The 25,915-nt window shown below is 46.0% G+C and overlaps 1 protein-coding gene across 1 annotated transcript in view; it reads right to left on the reverse strand.

The window, feature by feature from the left end:
• LOC144596370 (collagen alpha-3(VI) chain-like) overlaps window positions 1–25,915 on the reverse strand; it is a 112,111-nt gene that overhangs the window by 13,551 nt on the left and 72,645 nt on the right. Inside the window, exons 21-33 of the mRNA XM_078404626.1 lie at window positions 25,147–25,191; window positions 24,981–25,034; window positions 21,483–21,545; window positions 19,922–19,987; window positions 16,991–17,044; window positions 15,797–15,832; window positions 14,328–14,390; window positions 14,156–14,218; window positions 11,631–11,693; window positions 11,469–11,531; window positions 6,947–6,997; window positions 2,566–2,601; window positions 2,404–2,466 (exon numbers count right to left, since the gene is read on the reverse strand). Of these exons, the coding sequence (XP_078260752.1) occupies window positions 2,404–2,466; window positions 2,566–2,601; window positions 6,947–6,997; window positions 11,469–11,531; window positions 11,631–11,693; window positions 14,156–14,218; window positions 14,328–14,390; window positions 15,797–15,832; window positions 16,991–17,044; window positions 19,922–19,987; window positions 21,483–21,545; window positions 24,981–25,034; window positions 25,147–25,191 (720 nt within the window). The remainder of the gene's footprint in view (window positions 1–2,403; window positions 2,467–2,565; window positions 2,602–6,946; window positions 6,998–11,468; window positions 11,532–11,630; window positions 11,694–14,155; window positions 14,219–14,327; window positions 14,391–15,796; window positions 15,833–16,990; window positions 17,045–19,921; window positions 19,988–21,482; window positions 21,546–24,980; window positions 25,035–25,146; window positions 25,192–25,915) is intronic.

The following is a 25,915-nucleotide window of genomic DNA, read 5'->3' on the forward strand; positions in this document are numbered from 1 at the left end:
GGACAAGATTGCGTACGGCTTGGAAGGCAAACCATCAGGAAATAATGGCATAGCATTCCAGCAGAATCAGCCAGACAAACCCCACAGTTTAGTTTTAGCTTTAGTTTTAGAGATACGGCACGGAAACAGGCCCTTCGGCCCATCGGGTCTGCACCGACCAGTGATCCCTGCACACTTACACTATCCGACACACCGGGGACAATTTACCATGCCAATTAACCTGCAAATATGTACGTCTTTGGGGTTTGGGACAAAGGAAGGATATAGGTGGAGACAGGAAGACAGAGGGAGAACTGGGAAGGGGGGGATGGGGGGGGGGGGGGGGGGGGGGGGGAAAGAGAGGGACAGAGGAACTATCTAAAGTTGGAGAAGTCAATGTTCATACCACTGGGCTGCAAGCTGCCCAGGCGAAATATGAGGTGCTGTTCCTCCAATTTCCGGGGGGAATAATTTGCTGCTGTGATAATTTGCTGCTGTTTCAAAGTTTAATTTGCAACTATTCAATTCTGACAAAGGGCTTTTCTAGTTGCTTGCCGCAAGAAGTGTGAAACAACTTTAAATGGGGACGTCACAAGATATAAGAAAGGCAAGAAGCTTTTCCTGGACTGATAAATCAAAACAGAATATCAGCCCACTTCTGGCCAACGTTTCAGTTGGACCATATTTTGGAGTTATTACCAAAGAGTAACATAGGCACCTCATGAATCATGATTTCTGTCTACATACATTGCAAAAAACAAACTGCTGGAGGACAGTAGTAAATCAAGGACATTTTGGTTCAGGGCACATTTCCAGACTGATCCTGACCAAAAATATCATCAATCCATTTCCCCGCCTGGCCCACTGTTTTCCTGCTGCAGTTGGCTTATTGCTCACGATTCTCACATTAACAGTCTCTTGTGCCTCCACTTACACTGCTGTGTGTTCAAGGCTGCTTTTGTAAAGCAATGTTCACAGGGGCGGTAGAGTTGAAATGCCATGGTGGCACAGCGATAGAGTTGCTGCCTTACAGCAATTACAGCGCCAGAGACCCGGGTTTGATCCTGACTACGGGCGCCGTCTGTACGGAGTTTGTACGTTCTCCCCGTGGCAACATTGGTTTTCTCCGAGATCTTCAGTTTCCTCCCACACTCCAAAGCCATACAGGTATGTAGGCTAATTGGCTTGGTATCAGTGTAAATTGTCCCTAGTGTGTGTGTGTGTGTGTGGGGTAGTGTTAATGTGCGGGGATCGCTGGTCGGCACGGACTCGGTGGGCCGAAGGGCCTTTTTCCGCGCTATATCTCTGAACTGAACTAAATCACAGAAAGATCCAGGATGTAAATAAGCTCTTCTGTCCACCAAGAGCACCTAAGCCACCTTATTCTCCCCTCTCCTCAAATCCTGGGGACAACCGGCTGTGACTAATTAACTAGCATCACACAGATAATTGGGATGTGAGAGGAAACCTATGCATCAGGTGGAAACCCATGCAGTCACAGGGAATGTACAAACTCCATTCAAACAGCACCAGAGATCACGATTGGACTGTCATCGCCAAAATCACAAGACAGCGGCACCATCTTCGCCCGCCCCGGATCGCGGGGCTTGGGTCGGCCCGCTGCGGACCTTTCACCGTCTGGCGCGGCCTGGAACGTGGCAACTTCAACAGCCTGACCGTGGGAGAAGACGTCAGGGGAAGAGAAAAGACATTCTGGCCTTCCATCACAGTGAGGAGGGACTGGAGGAGACTCACTGTGATGGATGTTTCTTTTTGTTTGGTGTTGGTTTGTGATTGCGCGTGTTATTGCTTATTTTTATTGCTCTTATTGTTGGACTGTGGGTAATCTTTCATTTCACTGCACATTTATGTGTGTGTGACAAATAAACTTGACTATTGACTATATCATCTATGTATCCTGCCACATCAGGGCGGCACGGTGGCGCAGCGGTAGAGTTGCTGCCTTACAGCGAATGCAGCGCAGGAGACCCGGGTTCCATCCCGACTACGGGCGCCGTCTGTATGGAGTTTGTACGTTCTCCCCGTGACCTGCGTGGGTTTTCTCCGTGATCTCTGGTTTCCTCCCACACTCCAAAGACGTGCAGGTATGTAGGTTAATTGACTGGGTAAATGTAAAAATTGTCCCTAGTGTGTGTAGGATAGTGTTAATGTGCGGGGATCGCTGGGCGGCGCGGACTCGGTGGGCCGAAGGGCCTGTTTCCGCGCTGTATCTCTAAATATAAAAAATCTAATTCTAAAAAATCAGCAACCTCAACAATAATATTTTAACATAATTGAGTGTCAGTGATAAAAGATAAATAAATGTTGGCACATTTTTAAGCACAAGATAAATGGTTCTATCTCAGCAGCTTAAAATAAATCAAAATAAGGAACAGCATTATTTTCTTAACATTTACAACTTACCCTGCGGCCTCTGTTCCCTTTCATGCCATTTTTTCCTGGATCCCCATAGATTCCAAAATCACCCTGTTTCAGGAAGGTAATATGGGTTAAAGGGTTTCAAACATGACAGGCGGACTTTTAATAAAAGAAGCAGCTCAACAACAAGTTAATGATTTACTTTACCTTAAGTCCCAGGGGTCCCACTGGACCAAGCTCACCCTATAAAGCAAAGAACATAATCAGGGACGTGTCAGTAGCTACACATTTCCTGTCCCTGCAACCCCCTATTTCTGATGAAGATGCTAGTTTGGGTTTAAAAACATAGAAACGAGCAAAATAGGTGCAGGAGTAGGCCATTCGGTCCTTCGTGCCAGCACCGCCATTCTATATGATCATCCAAAATCAGTACCCCGTTCCTGCTTTCTCCCCATATCCCTTGATTCACTGGGGACAACTGGCTGTGACTAATTAACTAGCATCACACAGATAATCAAGGAAACCTATGCATCAGGTGGATCTGAGAGCTAGATCTAACTCTAGCTGGATTACAATCCAATTTGTGCAACTATTCTTCCATTCCTACCCAAAGAGATCATTCTGCTCATATTCTACACCACATTAACTTATCTTCACTCATCAGTGTAAGAAAATAACTGCAGATGCTGGTGCAAATCGAAGGTATTTATTCACAAAATGCTGGAGTAACTCAGCGGGTCATTCCTTCTCTCCTGAGATGCTGCCTGACCTGCTGAGTTACTCCAGCATTTTGTGAATAAATAAATATCTTCGCTCATTGTTCATCTACCTGCTTGAAGTGGGGGAGGGGGTGATGGTGGAAGCTGATAAGATGAAGAGATAATTTTTCCCGCTTGTCCTAGAGGCAATACTATGAGGTTGAGATGAACTAACTCAAGATGGGTGTTTCCTAAACATGTTGTTACGTACCTGGTCTGCACAGATGACTGAATTAGTCAGTCGGCCACTTTATATTATTATTTGGCTAGTTGATTATTGTACTATTTTTTTAATATTTAGAGTCATAGTTATACAGCTCAGAAAGGGGCATTTCTATCCCAACCATTTTGCCTGTTTACATCATTCCCATTTGCTCAGATTAAATCTACATCCTTCTGTGCTTTGTCTATTGAATTGCCTTCTAAATCTGTGTTCCAGTTACCAAGCATTCCCTGTGTAAAGATTCGTTCCCCTCAGAACCCCTTTAAAACTCCTTCTTAGCGCTTTAAGTCCATGCTCACTTGTTTTTGTAATCCCCTACAAAGGCAAAACTATTCTGATAGTCTACTCCAATTGAGCCTTGTAATTTTATATACTTCTCAGCCTCCTTCATTCCTGGGAAGCAAGCCCATCTTATCCAACCTCTCCCATGCCCAAAGTCCTCCAAACCAGGCGATATCCTGGTGAATCTTCTCTCCACACACACAGTACAATCATTTCCTTCGTGTGCTATGGTAACAGGAACTGCACACAATACTACAACTGCTGCCTAACAAAATGTTTTGTAAAGTGACACCATAACCTCCCAACTTTTATATTTCATGCCACACCCTATGAAGGCAAGCATGCCACATGCCTCGATGGACACAAAATGCTGGAGCAACTCAACGGGACAGGCAACATCTCTGGAGAGAAGGAATGGGTGACGGTTCGGGTCGAGACCCTTCTTCAGACCGAGACTTCTTCAGACTTCTTCAGGGGTCCGAAGAAGGGTCTCGACCCGAAACGTCACCCATTCCTTCTCTCCAGAGATGCTGCCTGTCTCGCTGAGTTACTCCAGCATTTTGTGTCTATCTTCAGTGTAAACCAGCATCTGCAGTTCCTTCCCACACAAGTCATATTCCTTCTTCACCATCCTGTTGACCCGTGTTACCACTTGCAGGGAGCGACAGACTTAAACATCAACATTCTTTCCTGCCCCACTATTTACTGTACATGTCCTACACCCATTTGACTTCCAAAAATGCATCACTCAGCACTTATAGGGATTAAATTCCAATTGCCAATGGTCTGCTCAACTTTCCTCCTGATTCATATCATGCTGTAGCCTTTGACAACCTTAACTTGCTATCCACAACACCACCTACTTTCAAGTCATCCAAAGACTTGCCAATGTACCGTCTATATTCACATCCAAGTGATTAATAATATACCACATACAACAAGGCCTACATCAGTATATGAGTATAGAAGTTGGGAGGTCAGTTGTTCCAGTTGTACAAGACATTGGTGAGACCACATTTAGAGTATTGTGTTCTGGGCACCATGGTAAAGGAAAGATGTTGTCAAGCTGGAAAAGGTACAGAGAAGATTTACGAGGATGTTGCCAGGACTAGAGGGCCTGAGCTGTAGGGAGAGGTTACGTAGGCTGGGACTCTATTCCTTGGAGCGCAAGAGGATGAGGGGTGATCTTATAGAGGCATGTAAAATCATGAGAGGAGTAGATTGGGTAGATGCTCTTGCCCAGAGCAGGTGCATCGAGGACCAGAGGACATAGGTTTAAGGTGAAGAGGAAAAGATTTAATAGGAATCTGAGGGGTGGTGGATGTATGGAACAAGCTGCCAGAGGAGGCTGGGACTATCCCAATGTTTAAGAAACAGTTAGACAGGTACATGGATTGGACAGGTTTGGAGGGATATGGACCAAATGCAGGCAGGTGGGACTAGTGTAGCTGGGACATGTTGGCCGGTGTGGGCGAGTTGGGTCAATAGACAATAGACAATAGGTGCAAGAGGAGGCCATTCGGCCCTTCGAGCCAGCACCGCCATTCAATGTGATCATGGCTGATCATTCTCAATCAGTACCCCGTTCCTGCCTTCTCCCCATACCCCCTGACTCCGCTATCCTTAAGAGCTCTATCTAGCTCTCTCTTGAATGCATGCAGAGAATTGGCCTCCACTGCTTTCTGAGGCAGAGAATTCCACAGATTCACAACTCTCTGACTGAAAAGGTTTTCCTCATCTCAGTTCTAAATGGCCTACCCCTTATTCTTAAACTGTGGCCCCTTGTTCTGGACTCCCCCAACATTGGGAACATGTTTCCTGCCTCTAACGTGTCCAACCCCTTAATAATCTTATACAGGTCGAAGGGCCTGTTTCCGGTATCACTTTAAGACTATCACTGGTAACAAATGTTTAATCAGGGAAGCATCCCTCCACCACTGCCTTCTGCCCTCAGTTCAGCTTCCGCACCTTATGTTTATGCTTCTGCAACAGCCAGTCATGCAAGACCTTGTCAGATGATATAGTAAAGTCCATAAAAACAAAGTTTGTCACACTGCGCGCAACAACCCTTAGTTATCTTCCCAACATGCTCATTCAAATTAGTCAATAACCACGTACAGATTTCAAGTCAACAGTTATAGTTGGGAAGTTTAATTAAAAACAGCAACTGGAACTGTGGAAGTGACACTACAGAGTGTGGCATTTGCCCACTGTGTTCGTGCAACTAGTACAATTAACTGTGCAACTTCACTCTCAGAGGTACTGTCACAGAGCTTGGTGAGTTTATTATTCAGAATCTCAGCTCATGAGGACATAAGTGATAGGAACAGAATTGGGCCATTCTGCTATCAACTTTACCCCGCCATTCAATCATGGCTGATCCATCTCTCCCTCCTGACCCCATTCTCCTGCCTTCTCCCCATCACCCAGGACACCCGTACTAATCAAGAATCTATCTGTCTCTGCCTTAAAAATATCCACTGACTTGGTCTCCTCAGCCTTTTGTGGCAAAGAATTCCATAGATTCACCACCCTCTGACTAAAGAAATTCCTCCTCATCTCCTTCCTAAAGGAGAGTTCTTTAATTCCGAGGCTGTGACTTCTAGTCCCGGACTCTCCCACTAGTGGAAACATCCTCTCCTCATCCACTCTATCCAAGCCTTTCACTATTCGGTAAGTTTCAACGAGGTCCCCCCTCATCCTTCTAAACTCCAGCAAGTTCAGGCCCAGTGCCGACAAAGGCCCATCCCCTGAACTCTTGTTGTATGCATGTGAGCCAACGGACCTGAACAGGCTTCCAGCTTCTGTCGATCCTGCTCATCGCTGAGTAGAGGCTGGAATGTAGGTGAGATCAGTCTTCTTCTCGATGGTGTCACAAAATGCTGGAGTAACTCAGCAGGTCAGGCAGCATCTCAGGAGAGAAGGAATGGGTAACGTTTCGGGTCGAGACCCTTCTTCAGTCTGACCCAAAACGTCACCCATTCCTTCTCTCCTGAGATGCTGCCTGACCCGCTGAGTTACTCCAGCTGTTTGGGAGACCTTCGATTTGTACCAGCATCTGCAGTCATTTTCCTATCAGTCTTCTTCTAATTATTGCTGTACATAAGTTAGTTATCTCTGTCTGCGTTTAACTCTTCCTTTCATATCGAACGGCGAGGTGCAAATTTTGTAACAATAGGCAGGACCTTGATAACCAGATCATCCCTGACCAATGTGAAAGTTTTATTCTGTTTTCCTGCCTTCTGTACTACACAAGGTGTCTCCATTCCATTATGTTGTTGTGGTTGTGTGAGTCAATGGCCTTAACTCACTGTAAACGACTGACCTGTCTGCCTTTGCCTCCTGGTTTGCCAATTCCATTTACTCCATCTTCACCCTAAGACAGAAAGTTAAGTATTAAAAACAGCGGAACCCATAAAAACAAACAGATGTTATCGCTTTGTACACATTTTAACATTGGCATGCATGCACAACCATAACTCACGTAATGAATCATAGACATTCACACATTTAACCTGCCATTTCTGAGCTGGCTCTTTGGTCGATCAATCCTGCCTAGTCCCACCTCTCTCCTCTCCATCTTCAATAATTCCTTATTGTCAAATAAGCATCCGATTCCTTTTTAAAATTAGTGCCTTCATAACTTATTTTTGGCGAAGCATTTTGAAAATTCTGGTTTATATAACAGAATTAGTACTCGTATTTTCTTCAGAAGGTTTTGCGATGGATTGTAAGTTCACAGTCTCTGGTTGTTGCTGTACTTGCCCGAGGAAGCAACTGTTTGTTCTATTACTCTATCAAAGTCTTTTACTGTCTTGCGAACCTCTGTTAGGCCATTTTGTTTCCAAGGAGCTCAGTTCTAACTTTTTAGATTTTTTAAAGATTTTTTTAGATTTAGAGATACAGCGCGGAAACAGGCCCTTCGGCCCACCGGGTCCGCGCCGCCCAGCGATCCCCGCACATTAACACTATCCTACACCCACTAGGGACAATTTTTACATTTACCCAGTCAATTAACCTACAAACCTGCACGTCTTTAGAGTGTGGGAGGAAACCGACGATCTCGGAGAAAACCCATGCAGGTCACGGGGAGAACGAACAAACTCCGTACAGACAGCACCCGGAGTCAGGATCGAACCCGGGTCTCCGGCGCTGTAAATGCCCTAAGGCAGCAACTCTACCACTATGCCACCATGCATTCTTCTCATTTATTATATTGTTTACAGTGCACTTTGTTTACATATTCTGTTGTGCTGCTGCAAGTACGAATTTCTTTGTTCTATTTGGGACATATGACAATAAAACATTCTTGACTCTTGACTCCCAATTACATCTATTAGAATCCAAAACTGGGTATTAATTAAACCAAAATGTTCAATGATGTAAAATGAAAGGCACTAGGTTTGCTCAGTTTTGTATGGGTGTAGTTTCCTAAATCAGAGCAAGTAAGATACTTGTATTCGTATAGTTCATTTCATGTTCCTTTAGAAAATCGCACAATCATAGAAATTTGAAGCATAGAGGGAGACTATCCAGCCCATTGAGTCTGTCTGAAAATAGACTTCAGGTTAACCTAATCTGCAACAGGCAGTTTTACAGAGCAAGCTCCCATGAATAGCAAGATGATTGAGACCTGACAATCAGTTCTAGAAATATCGATTGAAGGAAAAAAAGCTGCAGATTTTTCACACAGACGCACACAGATGACTCAGCTCTTCGTAAAAACAGTCTTTTACATTGAGAGAACGGACACGAAACATGAAACATTATGCATTTATTACTGAATAGGTTACTGGAGCCTTAAAATCCGGTTTCACTCAGTTCTGTATCCTGAACAACATTCAGGATCAGAGAGGAAAGCCATATGAACTGATCCGTGAAATGGTTCCAATATGTAAGGTTAGAAAATAGGAGGAAAAGGCATGAAGCAAAGAGGAGCAAAGTTATGGAGTAAATACGTTCAGCAGGCAGGGTATACTGATTTCAAGATGGAAAAAAAGACTGCTGGACGCACTCGGTGGTTCAGACAGCATCAGTGGAGGGGATTGAGCAGACAATGTTCTGGATCAAGACCCTGCTGTGGCGAGATAGACACAAAATGCTGGAGTAACTCAGCAGGACAGGCAGCATCTCTGGAGAGAAGGAATGGTTGACGTTTCCATTCGAGACCCTTCTCGCCCCTTCTCAGCCTGTCCCGCTGAGTTACTCCAGCATCTCGTGCCTATCTTCTGTTTAAATCAGCGCCTGCAGTTCCTTCCTGCACCCTTCCGACGAGAGTCCAGGGAGACCCTCTCTCACTCCTCTGTGATCCCTACGATATTCCTGCTCTCCCGTAGGGGACTGCGCTGGCTTCAAGGACGAATTCTGAAGAGGGAAAACGCCAAGAAATATAGTGAGAAAGAGGATAGGAATGTTGGTCTGTTTCATGACAGGAAATCTACTGGACTTTCCGAGCTGTGAAAGTTTTCTGCTGTTTTACAAACTCGACTGCAAGTGACTAGGTTATATCTGTCACTTATAAAACAATGGGGTGTCTACTCTACAGGGTCAAATAATTTGTTAACTGGTAAGTTGCCAGTGCATGAAAAATTATCCCTACATTATGCAGAATAAAGACAGGTGAAGAGGCAAGGCTGGTATTCCTAACGTTTCTGACCGAGAAGTAACCTATTCAGGTGCTTTACATTAGGCAGATAAAGACAATCTATTCCTTCTGATGGGGGTGGGCCAGAGGTCCCAAGCCTAAAACAGAACCAGTTCAGCAAGGACGGCACGATGGTGCAGCAGGAGGGTTGTTGCCTTGTCGTGCTAGCAACACGGGTTCGATCCTGACCACGGGTGTCTGTCTGTACGGAGTTTCTACGCTCTCCCGCGAGGATTTTCTACGGGTGCTCCGGTTTCCACCCACATTCCAAAAGCGTGCAGGTTTGTTGGCTAATCGTCCCCGAGTGTGCAGGAGGGAACTAGTGTACGGGGGGTCGCTGGTTGGCGTGGACTCTGTGGGCCAAAGGGCATCCTTGCCATAGAGGGAGTACAGAGAAGGTTCACCAGATTGATTCCTGGGATGGCAGGACTTTCATATGAAGAAAGACTGGATAGACTCGGCTTGTACTCGCTGGAATTTAGAAGATTGAGGGGGGATCTTATAGAAACTTACAAAATTCTTAAGGGGTTGGACAGGCTAGATGCAGGAAGATTGTTCCCGATGTTGGGGAAGTCCAGAACAAGGGGTCACAGTTTAAGGATAAGGGGGAAGTCTTTTAGGACCGAGATGAGAAAGTTTTTTTTCACACACAGAGTGGTGAATCTGTGGAATTCTCTGCCACAGAAGGTAGTTGAGGCCAGTTCATTGGCTATATTTAAGAGGGAGTTAGATGTGGCCCTTGTGGCTAAAGGGATCAGGGGGTATGGAGAGAAGGCAGGTACGGGATACTGAGTTGGATGATCAGCCATGATCATATTGAATGGCGGTGCAGGCTCGAAGGGCCGAATGGCCTACTCCTGCACCCATTTTCTATGTTTCTATGTTTCCATGCTGCATCTGTAAAACTAATCTAGAGAATGAGTGCTCCTTCAGGGAAAATGTGGTGGGAATCTGAAACATTCTCCCCCAACAAATGGCTTTCATTTGGTGCATCACTAACTCAGGAGAAACAGTTTATTATTTTGTAAAAGGGGAAAGTATACCTGTTTATGGAAAGGCAGCAAAGGAGAACATTTCAGCTAGACTAAATGGCAGAGCAGGCTTGAAGGGATGAAAGAAAACCCTGCGGGATAGTTGATGAAGCCAAAACTTCCCACTTGGACTCAAAACCCCATTTAGTTATGAAATATATTTTTTAATTTATTCATTCATGAGAAGGAGATGCAGCTGCCAAAATCAACATTTATTATCAAAGGCATTTGAGGGTCAGTCATAATGGTTGATCAGGAGTTGCACACAATTCAGAACAATTCAACAAGGCAGATGTTATTTTCTGATGGAAATTCACACAATAGGTGGGTTAGTGTGACAGAGTGCTGATTTCATTGTCACAGGTTTAGCTTAGATTAGATTAGTTTAGAGGTACAGCGCAGAAACAGGCCCTTCGGCCCGAGCCCACGCCGACCAGCGAACCCCGCACATTAACGCTATCCTACACCCACTAGGGACAATTTTTACATTTATACCAAGCCGATTAACCTACAAACCTGCACGTCTTTGGAGTGTGGGAGGAAACCAAAGATCTCGGAGAAAACCCACGCAGGTCACGGGGAGAACGTAGAAACTCTAGTACGGACAGTATCCGTAGTCGGGATCGAACCCGGGTCTCTGGCGCGGTAAGCGCTGTAAGGCGGCAATTCTACCTGCCGCTGGGCCACCGTAATGAGGCTAGCTTTAGTTCTGGTTTTGAGCAATTGAGCATGTCTGCACATCACACTGGGGGGGGGGGGGGGGGGGAGCTGAAGAATCAAAAATGACACAACATTTCAGATATTGACATTTGTACAACCCAACTGCCTAATTATGTTATCACAGCATGATGGAGATTTCAGCTCATAAACTCTGCAAACTGACGTTGGTGTTTCCCTGCTCCTCCAAAGGCCAACCCTGTCACCAAGGTCACGGGGCAGGGCGTTATTTTGGATGGCATCTCATCGGTGAATTGATGAATGGAGGACACAATATGCTGCAGTAACTCAGCGAGACTAGGCAGCATCTCTGGAGAGAAGGATCAGGTGGCGTATTGGGCCCGAGACCCTTCTTCAGGCAGTGGATGGTGATGCACTCACATGTTGGTTGTGTGGCTTTCATCTGTGCTGTAGGCAAAACGAAGTTCCGCCATTTGTAAAGGGACAACACTTACCATTTCTCCCCGTGGACCTGTGGGGCCACCTCCGCCCTTCTTGCCAGAGTCCCCAGGCTCACCCTGCACAGAAATGGGCGTACAAAGATAAAACGTCAGCCACTACTCTCCCTTCATTTCCCACCTTCCCTCCACAAAGAGGTTTATGAATGTGCCACGTACCTTTCTTCCGTTCAATCCATTTTTTCCTCTTACACCATTTGGTCCTGTAAGGCCAGCCGGCCCCTGGAACAGAACAAAAGACAGCTTTAAATCAGAACATTGCAATAAGAAAGCCATTCTCAGCATCAATAGAGGAACATGCTTATTCTGATGTGTCAGAAGGACTTGCAGATGCTGGTTTAAAATCAGAATGTTTATTCCCATGCCTTGCTTAGACCCCATGATGCATTTCTAGAAGGAATCAGACCAATAGACAATAGACAATAGGTGCAGGAGTAGGCCATTCGGCCCTTCGAGCCAGCACCGCCATTCAATGTGATCATGGCTGATCATTCTCAATCAGTACCCCGTTCCTGACTTCTCCCCATACCCCCTGACTCCGCTATCTTTAAGAGCTCTATCTAGCTCTCTCTTGAATGCATTCAGAGAATTGGCCTCCACTGCCTTCTGAGGCAGAGAATTCCACAGGCAGGAACGGGGTACTGATTGAGAATGATCAGCCATGATCACATTGAATGGTGGTGCTGGCTCGAAGGGCCGAATGGCCTACTCCTGCACCTACTGTCTAATGGATCTTACCGACATCTAAAACTCAAGGGATTGGACAGGCCAGATGCACGAAAAGTGTTCCCGATGTTGGGTGAGTTCAGAACCAAGTGGTCACAGTTTAAGAATAAGGGGGAAGCCATTTAGGACTGAGATGAGAAAATACTTCTTCACCCAGAGAGTTGTGAATCTGTGGAATTCTCTGCCACAGGAGGCAGTGGAGGCCAATTTGCTGGATGTTTTCAAGAGAGAGTTAGATTCAGCTCTTGAGGTTAATGGATTCAAGGGATATGGGGAGAAAGCAGGAACGGGGTACTGATTGTGGATGATCAGCCATGATCATATTGAATGGCGGTGCTGGCTCGAAGGGCCGAATGGCCTCCTCCTGCCCCTATTTTCCATGGTTTCGATGTTTCTGTGCTGCAATGTGGGTGCTGCAGTAGCCATGGCTAGCTCCTTAAAATACCCCACCCCCCTGTCACCACACTTTAACCTATTACCCCCCCCCACCCCAACTCCTTACACACCACCTTTCTCCCATTATCCCAATCTGCAAATTCCATCCTTTACCCTGATTTATCCACTTCCTCATCCCCGAGCCCTGCGTGTGAGAGAAGGTCCCAAACAGGTGAAGGGCGTGGTAGTGCAGTGCTTTGAGATGGCCCTTCGCGTGTCCTCAGATGGGAGAGGGGTGGCGAAGAAGGAGATGGGCTTTGATTGCTAAGCCAAACGACTGGTGGCATGGTGTCCAAACCTTATTGCCCCATGGTAAAGAGTGAGTAGAAATGAAAGTTGACAAATGTTGTTAGTCCTTTCACACAAGCCTGGTCCATTCCGAGCCTAGTATTGGCCTCAACTGCTAAATAACAGCGGTGGATCACTTAGTCTTCACCAATAAAATCGTTTCATATGAGAAAAATTAAACAACCCGTAGGAACATCCCACTTGGAAGATGGTGTTTAAATGGGAACTATTTTTAATTGTTCATTTTTTAAAGCATCTCAGATCCTCCCAGTTTTTTTTTTTAACTTCAGATCCTTGTTTTTGTTATGAACATCCTCGAATCGTGCCTGTTTGACCCTTTCAATCTGATTAGAGTTAAAGACTCCATGGTTTCAATTAATTAAACACGGAGGAAGTCTTTCAAGAAATATTCTCAGGGGAGATCTCAAATATGAAAACCAGAAAATGTTCAAAATGCTTCGCAAGTCAGAAGATCCAAGAAGGTCCAAGAAGGTCAGATAGAGCTCTAGGGGCAAGCAGACTCAAGGGATATGGGGAGAAGGCAGGCACGGGTTACTGATTGTGGATGGTCAGCCATGATCACAATGAATGGCGGTGCAGGCTCGAAGGGCAGAATGGCCTCCTCCTGCACCTATTTTCTATGTTTCTATGTTTCTATCCCTGGAGAGTGAAATAAACGTAATATTTCAGTCCATAACACTTAATGATGTGAAAGATCATCTTTGCCTGGATCATTAACTTTACTGCTCGTCACAGATGCTGCCTGATCAGCAGAGTGTTTGCAGTATTCTCTGCTCTTTATTTAAGCGATGATTGTGGTGGTGGCCTGTCGTAGATGAAGATTGTGCAGCCTCGTGTCTTGTGGGATCGAGTGTGGCTCAAAGCTCATAAGTGATAGGAGCAGAATTAGGCCATTTGGCCCATCAAGTCCACTCCGCCATTCGATCATGGCCGATCTATCTCTCCCTCCCAACCCCATTCTCCATCCCATAACCCCTGACACCCGTACCAGTCAAGAAACCATCTATCTCTGCTTTAAAAAATATCCATTGACTTGGCCTCCACAGCCTTCTGTGGCAAAGAATTGCACATCCTTTGTCAAAGAGTCCGATGCATGTGGGGACAATGGGGGCACGTGGAGGGCGCTGTGGGAGGATTTGGAGCTGCAGCCTCCCCTCCTTTCTCTTTGAGTCACGATAAGTGCTTGGCAAACAGGCAAAAAGAAAGAATTTTACCCTGGGACCTCGGATACCAGGTACACCTTCCCGTCCTGGGGCGCCAGATGATCCAGTTTTACCCTAAATGCACAAACAGAGATTTTTTCACAATGGGTTCCACGTGGCTCGTGTGAGCAAGCTCCTGAGAACATGGCAACGAGAATTAGATTTCATTAAGTACGTTACTTACTTGTGGGCCTCTGAACCCTGACACTCCTGGAGGCCCTCCTGTCCCTGGGTTTCCCGCTCTACCCTAAATGCACCAGGTAAAATAAAGAGAAATCACATTAGTTTGAAGTCTGTAAAAACAATTCAATTGTCAATAGACAATAGGTGCAGGAGGAGGCCATTCGGCCCTTCGAGCCTGCACCGCCATTCAATTTGATCATGGCTGATCATTCTCAATCAGTACCCCGTTCCTGCCTTCTCCCCATACCCCCTGACTCCGCTATCCTTAAGAGCTCTATCTAGCTCTCTCTCTTGAATGCATTCAGAGAATTGGCCTCCACTGCCCTCTGAGGCAGAGAATTCCACAGATTCACAACTCTCTGACTGAAAAAGTTTTTCCTCATCTCAGTTCTAAATGGCCTACCCCTTATTCTTAAACTGTGGCCCCCTTGTTCTGGACTCCCCCAACATTGGGAACATGTTTCCTTCCTCTAACGTGTCCAAGCCCTTAATAATCTTATACGTTTCGATAAGATCTCCTCTCATCCTTCTAAATTCCAGGGTATACAAGCCTAGTCGCTCCAGTCTTTCAACATATGACAGTCCCGCCATTCCGGGAATTAACCTAGTAAACCTACGCTGCACGCCCTCAATAGCAAGAATATCCTTCCTCAAATTTGGAGACCAAAACTGCACACAGTACTCCAGGTGAGGTCTCACTAGGGCCCTGTACAACTGCAGAAGGACCTCTTTGCTCCTATACTCAACTCCTCTTGTTATGAAGGCCAACATTCCATTGGCTTTCTTCACTGCCTGCTGTACCTGCATGCTTCCTTTCAGTGACTGATGCACTAGGACACCCAGATCTCGTTGTACGTCCCCTTTTCCTAACTTGACACCATTCAGATAATACTCTGCCTTCCTATTCTTACCACCAAAGTGGATAACCTCACACTTATCCACATTAAACTGCATCTGCCATGCATCCGCCCACTCACACAACCTGTCCAAGTCTCTAACTCCGAGTAACCCTTGCGTTCCCTGGCTCTCCGTCCCTCCCCCATCCTAGGTCATCGACTAGTTCTACTGTCCTCCTGATTAAATATTACTCTTTGTATGCCTCATTGTCACCTTCCCCGTCAAGCTAACAATTCTACATTTCCTTATGAATGTTGGCTTTGATCTGTCGTTTTCACATCCTACCCTTCCATATCCCTAGACTCCCTCTCCCCTGACTCTCGGTCTTAAGAAGGGTCTCGACCCAAAACGCCAACCACTCCTCTCCAGTGATGCTGCCCGTCCCACTGAGTTACCCCTGATTGTTGTGTCTAACTGAGGTATTGTTCTCTTGCCTTAGATACTCTAGGCATTTCCACTGGCTACATTAGAACGTGTTTAGTCATAGCCATAGAATCACTTGTAATCTTCAATCAAGAACATCTCCTTTTAAAAAAAATGAATATGGAAAGTGTAACAAAATGCAAAATTTACCCTTGTTCCTGGCGATCCTCTGCGGCCCTGTGATGCCTGTAACGAGAGAAGGCAAGACTGTATTACTGACCTGATACGTCAATGACCAAACCATCCTGCACCCCGAGCAGTGGTTGAGTTTAGTTTAGCGGTACAGCGCGGAAACAGGCCCAATCGGCCCACCGGGTCCGCGCCGACCAGCGATCCCCGCACATCAACACCATCCGACACCCACAAGGGACAATTGTTACATTTACCAAGCCAATTACCCTACAAACCTTACATTTACCAGCCAATTACCCTACAAACCTTGAGTGTGGGAGTACGTCTTTGGAGCGCGGGAGGAAACCGAAGATCTCGGAGAAAACCCACGCAGGTCACGGGGAGAACGTACAAACTCCGCACAGACAGCAGCCGTAGTTGGGATCGAACCGGGGTCTCCGGCGCTGTGAGCGCTGTAAGGCGGCAACTCTACCGCTGCGCTACCGTGACCCCCCTAAATACAGTAAAGACCGTTTAATCTGTGCATGTTGAGCACAGCGATATGGAGTTATTTTATTCACGTACCAATGTCAATACTTAGTTTTGAAATATTTGCCCAAGAATATAAATAACAGGATTGGTAATATGACTGGAAAGAAAAGAAGGCCAAAACAGTGAAGTTGAAAATTCGCTTTTTTTTTTTAACAACTATAGTAGTTATAATCAATTTAGGACGGGAAAGTATTTAATGAGACACAATCTCCCACGTACAAAACCCATCTATCCCGAATCAGCCCTTGTCTTTCTCAATGCATGTGTGTCTTATACTTCAGAATACTCCCCAGTAAATTTCTGACCACAGACGTCAGACTCACTGGCCTGTTGTTTAGTAGTTTTCCCTGGCTTTTTCCTGCAGCCTCTCTTAAACAGAGGCACGGCTGTTGCCACCCTCCGCTCTTCCAGCACCTCTCCCATATTTAATGACGAATCTCGGCCAGGGCTCCTGCAATTTCCTCTCTAGCTTTCCACAGTGTCCTCGGATAGATCTGATCCGGCCCGGGAGACTTGTCTACCTTCGTACGCATTAGGACCTTCGGCATCCCCTCGGCCACAATACCCGACTGCCCTTAAGACACTTCCATCTCGAGCAACGCTTTGAATAAAATATTTCTTTTTTAAAAAGGGGTTCTGTTTCAGTTCGCCGGGGCCTGCAGTGTGAACTGGATGACTTACCCTACTCCCGGCTGGACCGCGTGGTCCCGAACGGCCATCTTCACCAGAATCTCCCTAAATTAGAATTGGATTAAAAAATGTCAGTGAGTGTACACTTTTGTTCACAACAAGTTCACCAGTGATAGGAGTAGTGTAAGAAAATAACTGCAGAGGCTGGTGCAAATCGAAGGTATTTATTCACAAAATGCTGCAGTAACTCAGCAGGTCAGGCAGCATCTCAGGACAGAAGGAATGGGTGACATTTCGGGTTGAGACCCTTCTTCAGACTGAAGAAGGGTCTCGACCCGAAACGTCACCCATTCCTTCTCTCCTGAGATGCTGCCTGACCTGCGAAGTGATAGGAGTAGAATTAGGCCATTCGGCCCATCGACTCTACTCCACCATTCAGTCATGGCTGATCACTGCCTCTTAATTCCATTTTCTTGCCTTCTCCCCATAACCCTTGACACCCGTTCTAATCAGGAATTTGTCTATCTCTGCCTTTAAAATATTCACTGACTTGGCCTCCACAGCCCTCTGTGGCAATCAATTCCACAGATTAACCACCCTCTGACTAAAGACGTTCATCCTCACCTCCTTTTTAAAAGAGCGCCCTTTAATTCTGAGGCTGTGCCCTCTGGTCCTAGACTCTCCCACCAGTGGAAACATCCTTTCCACATCCACTCTATCCAGGCCTTTCATTATTCTGTAAGTTTCAATGAGGTCCCCCCTAAACTCGCCTTGTCTTAAAGTTTATATGGCCTTACTGCTTTAATGCATGCAATAGAAGATGAAATGGGATCATGTCAAAGCCACTTGGCCCCTTTGACTTACTCCTCCTTCGATCACGTAAAGAGTCATAGAGAGATACAGCATGGAAACAGGTCCTGCAATCTCCTTGTACATGTCGACCAAGTTGGCTTTCTGGGCTAGCCCTATATGGGCACATTTGGCCCAAATATTACTAAACTCTTCTCATCCATACATCTGTCCAAATCTCTTTCAAAAGCTGTAATTGTATCCACTTCCACAGCTTCCCTTCGGCAGATCATTCCAGATACGGCTGGGCCTCTGAGTGAAAACATTGTCACAAGATCCTTCTTAAATCTCTCCCCACTGACCTTAAGCCCACTAGTTTTAGAATCCTCTGCCCGAGAAGAAAGTGAGGGTTCATATCATCTCTGCCCCTCATGATTTTGTACACTTCATTAAGGAGGAACCGTGAGGCTCTGTCCGAGGTGAAGTCCAATTATGCAATTTTCAAGTCAAATGATCTTGACTGGTACAAACAGTCTTTCCAGGTGAGACAGAGGTTCACCTGCACCTCCTCCAACCTCATCTATTGCATCCGCTGCTCCAGATGTCAACTTCTCTACATCGGCTAAACCAAACGCAGGCTCGGCGATCGCTTCGCTCAACACCTGCGCTCGGTCCGCCTTAACCAACCTGATCTCCCAGTGGCTGAGCAATTCAACTAACCCTCCCACTCCCAGTCTGACCTTTCTGTCATGGGCCTCCTCCAGTGCCATAGTGAGGCCCACCGGAAATTGGAGGAACAGCACCTCATATTTCGCTTGGGCAGCTTGCAGCCCAGCGGTATGAACATCGACTTCTCCAACTTTAGATAGTTCCTCTGTCCCTCTCTTCCCCTCCCCCTTCCCAGATCTCCCTCTATCTTCCTGTCTCCACCCATATCCTTCCTTTGTCCCGCCCCCCTGACATCAGTCTGAGGAAGGGTCTCGACCCGAAACGTCGCCCATTCCTTCTCTCCTGAGATGCTGCCTGACCTGCTGAGTTACTCCAGCATTACCTTTGACTGGTACAAGCTACGACCTTAACCCACATTAACTTCACATTAACTTCACAGAGCCATTAAGGATGACAAGAAGGAATTCCAGTCTAAGCTTTGAGCTGAAGGCAATCGCGTGGATACCAGTAGATTGCAGCAAGTCTTGAACAAGTACTCTTGACAAGTACAAGTCTTGCACTTGGACAAAGCACAGGCAGGCTGCATTGCTGATAACAGTGGATCCCTTTCCGATGAACTCAATGCATTCTCTGTCCTCTTTAAATAGAAGGTCGGTCGGTGTAGGAATGCTAACCACCCCGCTAGTCTCAAGTGTGCCTGGTTACTGTGGCACATCTCACCTTCTAGAATAAGCTACCAAGCAGGACCTTGTCAAAGAGCAGGCAAAAGTCCAGACAGTCCCTCCTACATCCAAGGGTCTTCACAAGCTCTTCAACTCCTCAATATCTTTCCATTTCTAGACCGCACTGCCTGATCTTTACCGTGGACAATTGATCTATTTACAACTCCATTCCCCGGCGGGAAGATCTCAAGGCCCCTGGTTCTTCCTCAAACAGAGGGCCCAAACAATTTCCCTCCGCCTGGCGGAACTCCTCCTCACCCTCAACAACGCCTCCCCGGGTACTTTCCCCTGAGAGCGCGGGAGATGTAACACGTCCTCCCCCGCCTCCGCCCAGGGACCCCAGCAATCCCTCCAGCTTGGACACAGCTTCACGAGCACCTCCTCCAACCTCATCTACTGCATCCGATGTTCCCAATGTGACCTCCTGCTCATCGACGAGAGCAAGCAAGACCGACTGGGTGGCCGTTTCGCCGAATACTTGCGCTCTGTCGGCCAAGCCTTACTGGATCTCCCAGTGGATAACTATTGTAACCATTTTAACTCCCTTTAACTATTCACACGTTGGCCTTTCTCTCTTGGGCCTCCTCCATTGTCAGAGTGAGGCCAGACGCAAACAGGAGGAACAGCAACTCGTATTCCCCTTGGGTAGCTTATAAACCAACGGTATAAGGCTTCCTTATTCTATATATGCAGAGGGTCCTACCAGCGAGGGTAAACTACTGTGAACTAATGTAATATCCAACACAATTACATATAGGAACCATTTAAGAAAAATATATAATTTCAATAATGGATACATTACCACCATGCCCATGTCTCCCATTTGACCTTTATCACCTCTCTCGTCATTGGTAATTCCTGGCTCACCCTGTAGGATCACAGTGTCACAAAATGGAACAGTTTTAATTAATAGTGGAAGAAAATAACTGCAGATGCTGGTACAAATCGAGGGTGTTTATTCACAAAATGCTGGAGTAACTCAGCAGGTCAGGCAGCATCTCGGGAGAGAAGGAATGGGCGACGTTTCGGGTCGAGACCCTTCTTCAGTCTGAAGAAGGGTCTCGACCCGAAACGTCGCCCACTCCTGAGATGCTGCCTGACCTGCTGAGTTACTCCAGCACTTTGTGAATAAATACCTTAGTTTTAATTAAAACCTCATCGTTTTAAGGCTAGCAACTATATCAAAGAACCAATCAGCCTAGTAACAAGCAGCAACTAAACATGTTCTCTTGCTGAAAATAATTAAACTTCTCCATTTAAACAAACAGATACATTCCTCATATATATGGAGTAAAAGTTTGTTAATTTGCTGATTTCTTGTATCTTTTCTTTACACCCACATTAACAACACTCATGCCATGACTGCAGAAAACACTGCAGCTTGCATTTACTGACTGGAATGAATTGGAATGCTGGTAGTTAAACACTGTAGTTAAACACTGTCAGCCATGCACACCCTTTGAACACCAACTTTGACTTAATTATCTTAAAGATAGATTCAGTTCAACAAATAATTTGCCGATCATTTTAGGTGATCTATTTTGTTCAAACCTTTTTCGAAATAAACATAGAAACATAGAAAATAGGTGCAGGAGTAGGCCATTCGGCCCTTCGAGCCTGCACCGCCATTCAATATGATCATGGCTGATCATCCAGCTCAGTAGCCTGTACCTGCCTTCTCTCCATACCCCCTGATCCCTTTAGCAAGAAGGGCCACATCTAACTCCCTCTTAAATATAGCCAATGAACTGGCCTCAACTACCTTCTGTGGCAGAGAATTCCACAGACTCACCACTCTCTGTGTGAAGAAATGTTTTCTCATCTCGGTCCTAAAAGACTTCCCCCTTATCCTTAAGCTGTGACCCCTGGTTCTGGACTCCCCCAACATCGGGAACAATCTTCCTGCATCTAGCCTCTCCAAACCCTTAAGAATTTTATATGTTTCTATAAGATCCCCCCTCAGTCTTGTAAATTCCAGCGAGTACAAGCCCAGTCTATCCAGTAGTATAAGAAAATAACTGCAGATGCTGGTATAAATTGATTTATTCACTATCCAGTCTTTCCTCATATGTAAGTCCCGCCATCCTAGGGATGTTGGGATAAGTTGGGATAAATTGGGCCAAATCGAAAATGGTATTAATCACTTTATAAACAATAGACAATAGGTGCAGGAGGAGGCCATTCGGCCCTTTGAGCCAGCACCACCATTCAATGTGATCATTGCTGATCATTCTCAATCAGTACCCCGTTCCTGCCTTCTCCCTGTACCCACTTTGAATTGTTTTGCCATCAAAAGTCCGTGCTGATATGTGAATGAAAATACAGCGGATGGAGAAAGACTTTGGAAATTGATGATAACTTACCGGATCTCCACGATAACCAAGGTCACCTCTTTCTCCCTTTGAACCTTTGATTCCCTTTGAACCCTGGAGAGAAAATGGATCATCCAGTTTAATTTGGTATCATTGATATCCTTATCTTTCATCAATCTCTAACAATATTTACCCAAGCTCAATTTAGTTAACACCATTCATATTCCAACACTATCTATATACTAAAACTCTCGTTTGTTATCTTGCTTGTGACTGAACTTCCGCCAAAACGGTACATGATAGCGTGACAATTTTAGGCCCACCTTACTCACCATTGTCACTTTAGTGATAATGCAAGTAGTTTCATTGAAATCGGTGTTATATTTTTAGTTATTCACATTTTAAAGTTTAAAAGGAGGGGAGGAGGGAGGAGGGAGGGGGGAAGATGGGAGTGGGGGAGAAGGGAGAGGAGAGGGGAGGGGGGGTTGAGGAGAGAGGGGGGGGACAGGGTGCTGCACCAATGCAGGAGAGGTTTGGGCCCAACTTTGTCTAGTTTATATTAAGGCAGAGATAGATAGATTCTTGATTAGTATGGGTGTCAGGGGTTATGGGGAGAAGGCAGGAGAATGGCGTTAAGAGGCAGAGATAGATCAGCCACGATTGAATGGCAGACTTAGAAACATAGAAACATAGAAGATAGGTGCAGGAGGAGGCCATTCAACCCTTCGAGCCAGCACCGCCATTCATTGTGATCATGGCTGATCGTCCACAATCAATAACCCGTGCCTGCCTTCTCCCCATATCCCTTGATTCCGCTAGCCCCTAGAGCTCTATCTAACACTCTCTTAAATCCATCCAGTGATTTGGCCTCCACTGCCTTCAGTGGCAGAGAATTCCACAAATTCACAACTCTCTGGGTGAAAAAGTTCCTTCTCACCTCAGTTTTAAATGGCCTCCCCTTTATTCTAAGACTGTGGCCCCTGGTTCTGGACTCCCCCAACATTGGGAACATTTTTCCTGCATCTAGCTTGTCCAGTCCTTTTTATAATTTTATATGTTTCTATAAGAACCCCTCTCATCCTTCTAAACTCCAGTGAATACAAGCCTAGTCTTTTCAACATTTCCTCATACGTCAGTCCCGCCATCCCAGGGATCAATCTCGTGAACCTACGCTGCACTGCCTCAATTACAAGGATGTCCTTCCTCAAATTAGGTGACCAAAACTGTACACAATACTCCATATGTGGTCTTACCAGGGGCCTGTACAACTGCAGAAGAACCTCTTTACTCCTATACTGAAATCCTCTTGTTATGAAGGCCAACGTGCCATTAGATTTCTTCACTGCCTAATGTACCTGCACGCCAACTTTCAGTGACTTGATGGGCCGAATGGACTAATTCTGCTCCTATTACTTTTGACCTTAAGACCTTTTTTATATTTTTAAGCTTTTTAATTTTTTAAGCTCCAGTGGATGAACCCTGCGTCATGTCCTCTCTGACTGCCACCGTGACAATCTCCCTCTGATTAGTACCATAATTTCTCCACCTCTTTTCCCTCCCCATCACATCTGAAACATCGAAACCCCGGCACGCTAAGCGGTCAGACACGTCCCTCTCACAACCACATCTCTGTAACCGCCACTACTTCATCGTCCCGAGCACCGATCCCCCTTCCGAGTTCATCTGTTGTCCCCGCATTACTCCCTGCGTTGAAGTAGACACAGTTCAGCCCACCAGCTTCACCGTGGTCCTTCACCCCACCCTGCCTGTCCTCCCCGTGAGGCTTCGTGGACCTGACCTCCACCTTCCCATCACTCGCGTTCATCCACGCATTCATTTCCTCCCGCCTACACTACTGCAACTCCCTATAGACAATAGACAATAGGTGCAGGAGGAGGCCATTCGGCCCTTCGAGCCAGCACCGCCATTCAATGTGATCATGGCTGGGATCAGCCAATCATCCCGGTCCCGCCTGCAATTGGTCCAAAACGCCGCAGCGAGACTACTGACGGGTACCCGTAAAAGGGACCATATCACCCCGATTCTGGCCTCTCTCCACTGGCTCCCAGTACAGTACAGAATCAACTTCAAGCTCCTCCTATTCACATACAAATCCCTAAACAGGCTTGCCCCCCCCCCCCCATATCAAAAATCTTCTAACCCACCACTCTATCTCCAATTCCCTCAGGTCGGCCGACTTGGGGCTACTGACTATCCCGTGGTCTAGGCTTAAGCTCAGGGGTGACCGCACTTTTACAGTTGCAGCTCCTAGACTGTGGAACAGCATCCCTCTCCCCATCAGAACTGCCCCCTCCATCGACTCCTTTAAGTCCAGGCTCAAAACCTATTTCTACTCCCGAGCGTTTGAGGCCCTCTGAGGGGGCGCTGGGAATTGTTTATGTATGTGCTGTTATGTTTGTGTGCCATTGTATGTTCGTTTCTTAGTACCTGAACTGATGTACAGCGCTTTGGTCAACGTGGGTTGTTTTTAAATGTGCTAAACAAATAAAATTGACTTGACTTGACTTGATACTCTTTCCAATTCCTGGTCTGCTCCTCTGGTTCCCACCCTTCTGCTTCTCCAGTTTGAACCCACACAAGCCAGCCTCCCCATGCAGTTCTGATGTGACCTGTTGCTCTTAACCCTCAGATGATACAGAGAGAACAACAATCTACAGCCCACCCCCGGCAACATCTCCATCCCCGTGAATGACAAACACACAAATAACTGCAGGGGAAACAAAGACCAAGTGCAGTGATATAGACCACTAATATTAACGATTAATAGACTGGTATTAGTATTCATAAGGTCATAAGGAACAGGAGTAGAATTAGTCCATTCGGCCCATCAACTCTACTCCGCCATCCAATCATGGCTGATCTATCTCTCCCTCCTAACCCCATTCTCCTGCCTTCTCCCCATAACCCCTGACACCCACACTAATTAAGAATCTATCTATCCATCTCTGCCTTAAAAATATCCACTGACTTGGCCTCCACAGCCTTCTGTGGCAAATAATTCCACAGATTCACCACCCTCTGACTATAGAAATTCCTCCTCATCTCCTTCCTAAAAGAACGTCCTTTAATTCTGAGGCTGTGACCTCTAGTCCTAGACTCTCCCACTAATGGAAACATCCTCTCCACATCCACTCTACCCACGCCTAGACAGATAATATATTTTATATAATACAGGTATTACAGACAGATGTTAGATGAAGTTTAAAATTGAATAATATCTGTATTTCCATCGGCAGCTTTCAGTCTGCAAGCAGAAGGATGGTCTTTCGAGACTGAAAGCTGCAAATGGAAATACAGATATTGTGGACAGATATTAAATAAACTTTAAAACCTTGCATGTTTCATAATTGTATGTTTCATTCTTGCATATGAATGTACTTTCTGAATGAAATGTTCATTTGTTAAATTACATCCAAACTAAAACAAATTCATCAGAAAATGATAGGTTTCGGTCATGCTTTGTGCTCAAGGACTATCGCCTGCTGTAAAGGTCTGGCATAATAGGCACACAGGAGGCAGGTCACTTACCCGTGCTCCTGGACCGCCTCTTTCTCCGCCTTTTCCATGAACTCCGTGCGTCCCCTGGATGATACATGAAAAGGTGACCATCACTTTGATTAAAGAGACAAGTGCGAAAGAAGTCAAAAGGAGTCGCAATGTAATAGTGATAAATGGATCACCGCCAGTCACATACCTGTTCCCCATCTATTCCATCCAGCCCCAGTTCTCCCATTTGACCCTGAGGGAGGTAGGAAGACAAGAAAAAAGTTAGAACAGGAACTAGCTAGACTGTTCAATAAGCCTATCCCTATGTGGGCAGCATGGTGATATAACAGTAGAGCTACTGCCTGTCAACACCAGAGACCCGGGTTCCATCCTACGGAGTTTGTACGCTCTCCCCGTCACCTGCGTGGGTTTGCTCTGAGATCTTCGGTTTCCTCCCACACTCCAAAGACGTGCAAGTTTCCTGGTTAATTGGCTTGGCTTAAATGTATAAATGTAAACGTGTTCCTCGTGTGTGTCGGACAGTGTTGGTGTACGGCGATCACTGGTCAGCGCGGACACGGTGAGCCAAAGAGCCTGTTTCCTCGCTGTGTCTCTAAACTAAACTTTATAATAAACGGATCTCGACGGCTGTCCTTCTACATCTTTAAATTCCTTGTGTTTCAAGAAAGCACAATTGCCTCTTAAATCAACAGAACTTTCCGCCTGACAGACTTGTCCGTTTCATAGTTAGACACACACCTCCTCTAATCTCATCTACTGCATCTGGTGTGCCTGACGCGAGACCAAACATAGACTTGACAAAACCAAGAGATCAAAGCCGATGATGCTGTCTGTCCCGCTGAGTTACTCCAGCATTTTGTATCTATCTTCGGTGTAAACCAGCATCTGCAGTTCCTTCCTGAACAAAAGCTTTTCACTGCACCTCAGTACACGTGACAGTAAACTAGACTGAACTA

Source organism: Rhinoraja longicauda, chromosome 8 (genome assembly GCF_053455715.1).
Source record: "Rhinoraja longicauda isolate Sanriku21f chromosome 8, sRhiLon1.1, whole genome shotgun sequence".
Taxonomy (NCBI): Eukaryota; Metazoa; Chordata; class Chondrichthyes; order Rajiformes; family Arhynchobatidae; genus Rhinoraja; species Rhinoraja longicauda.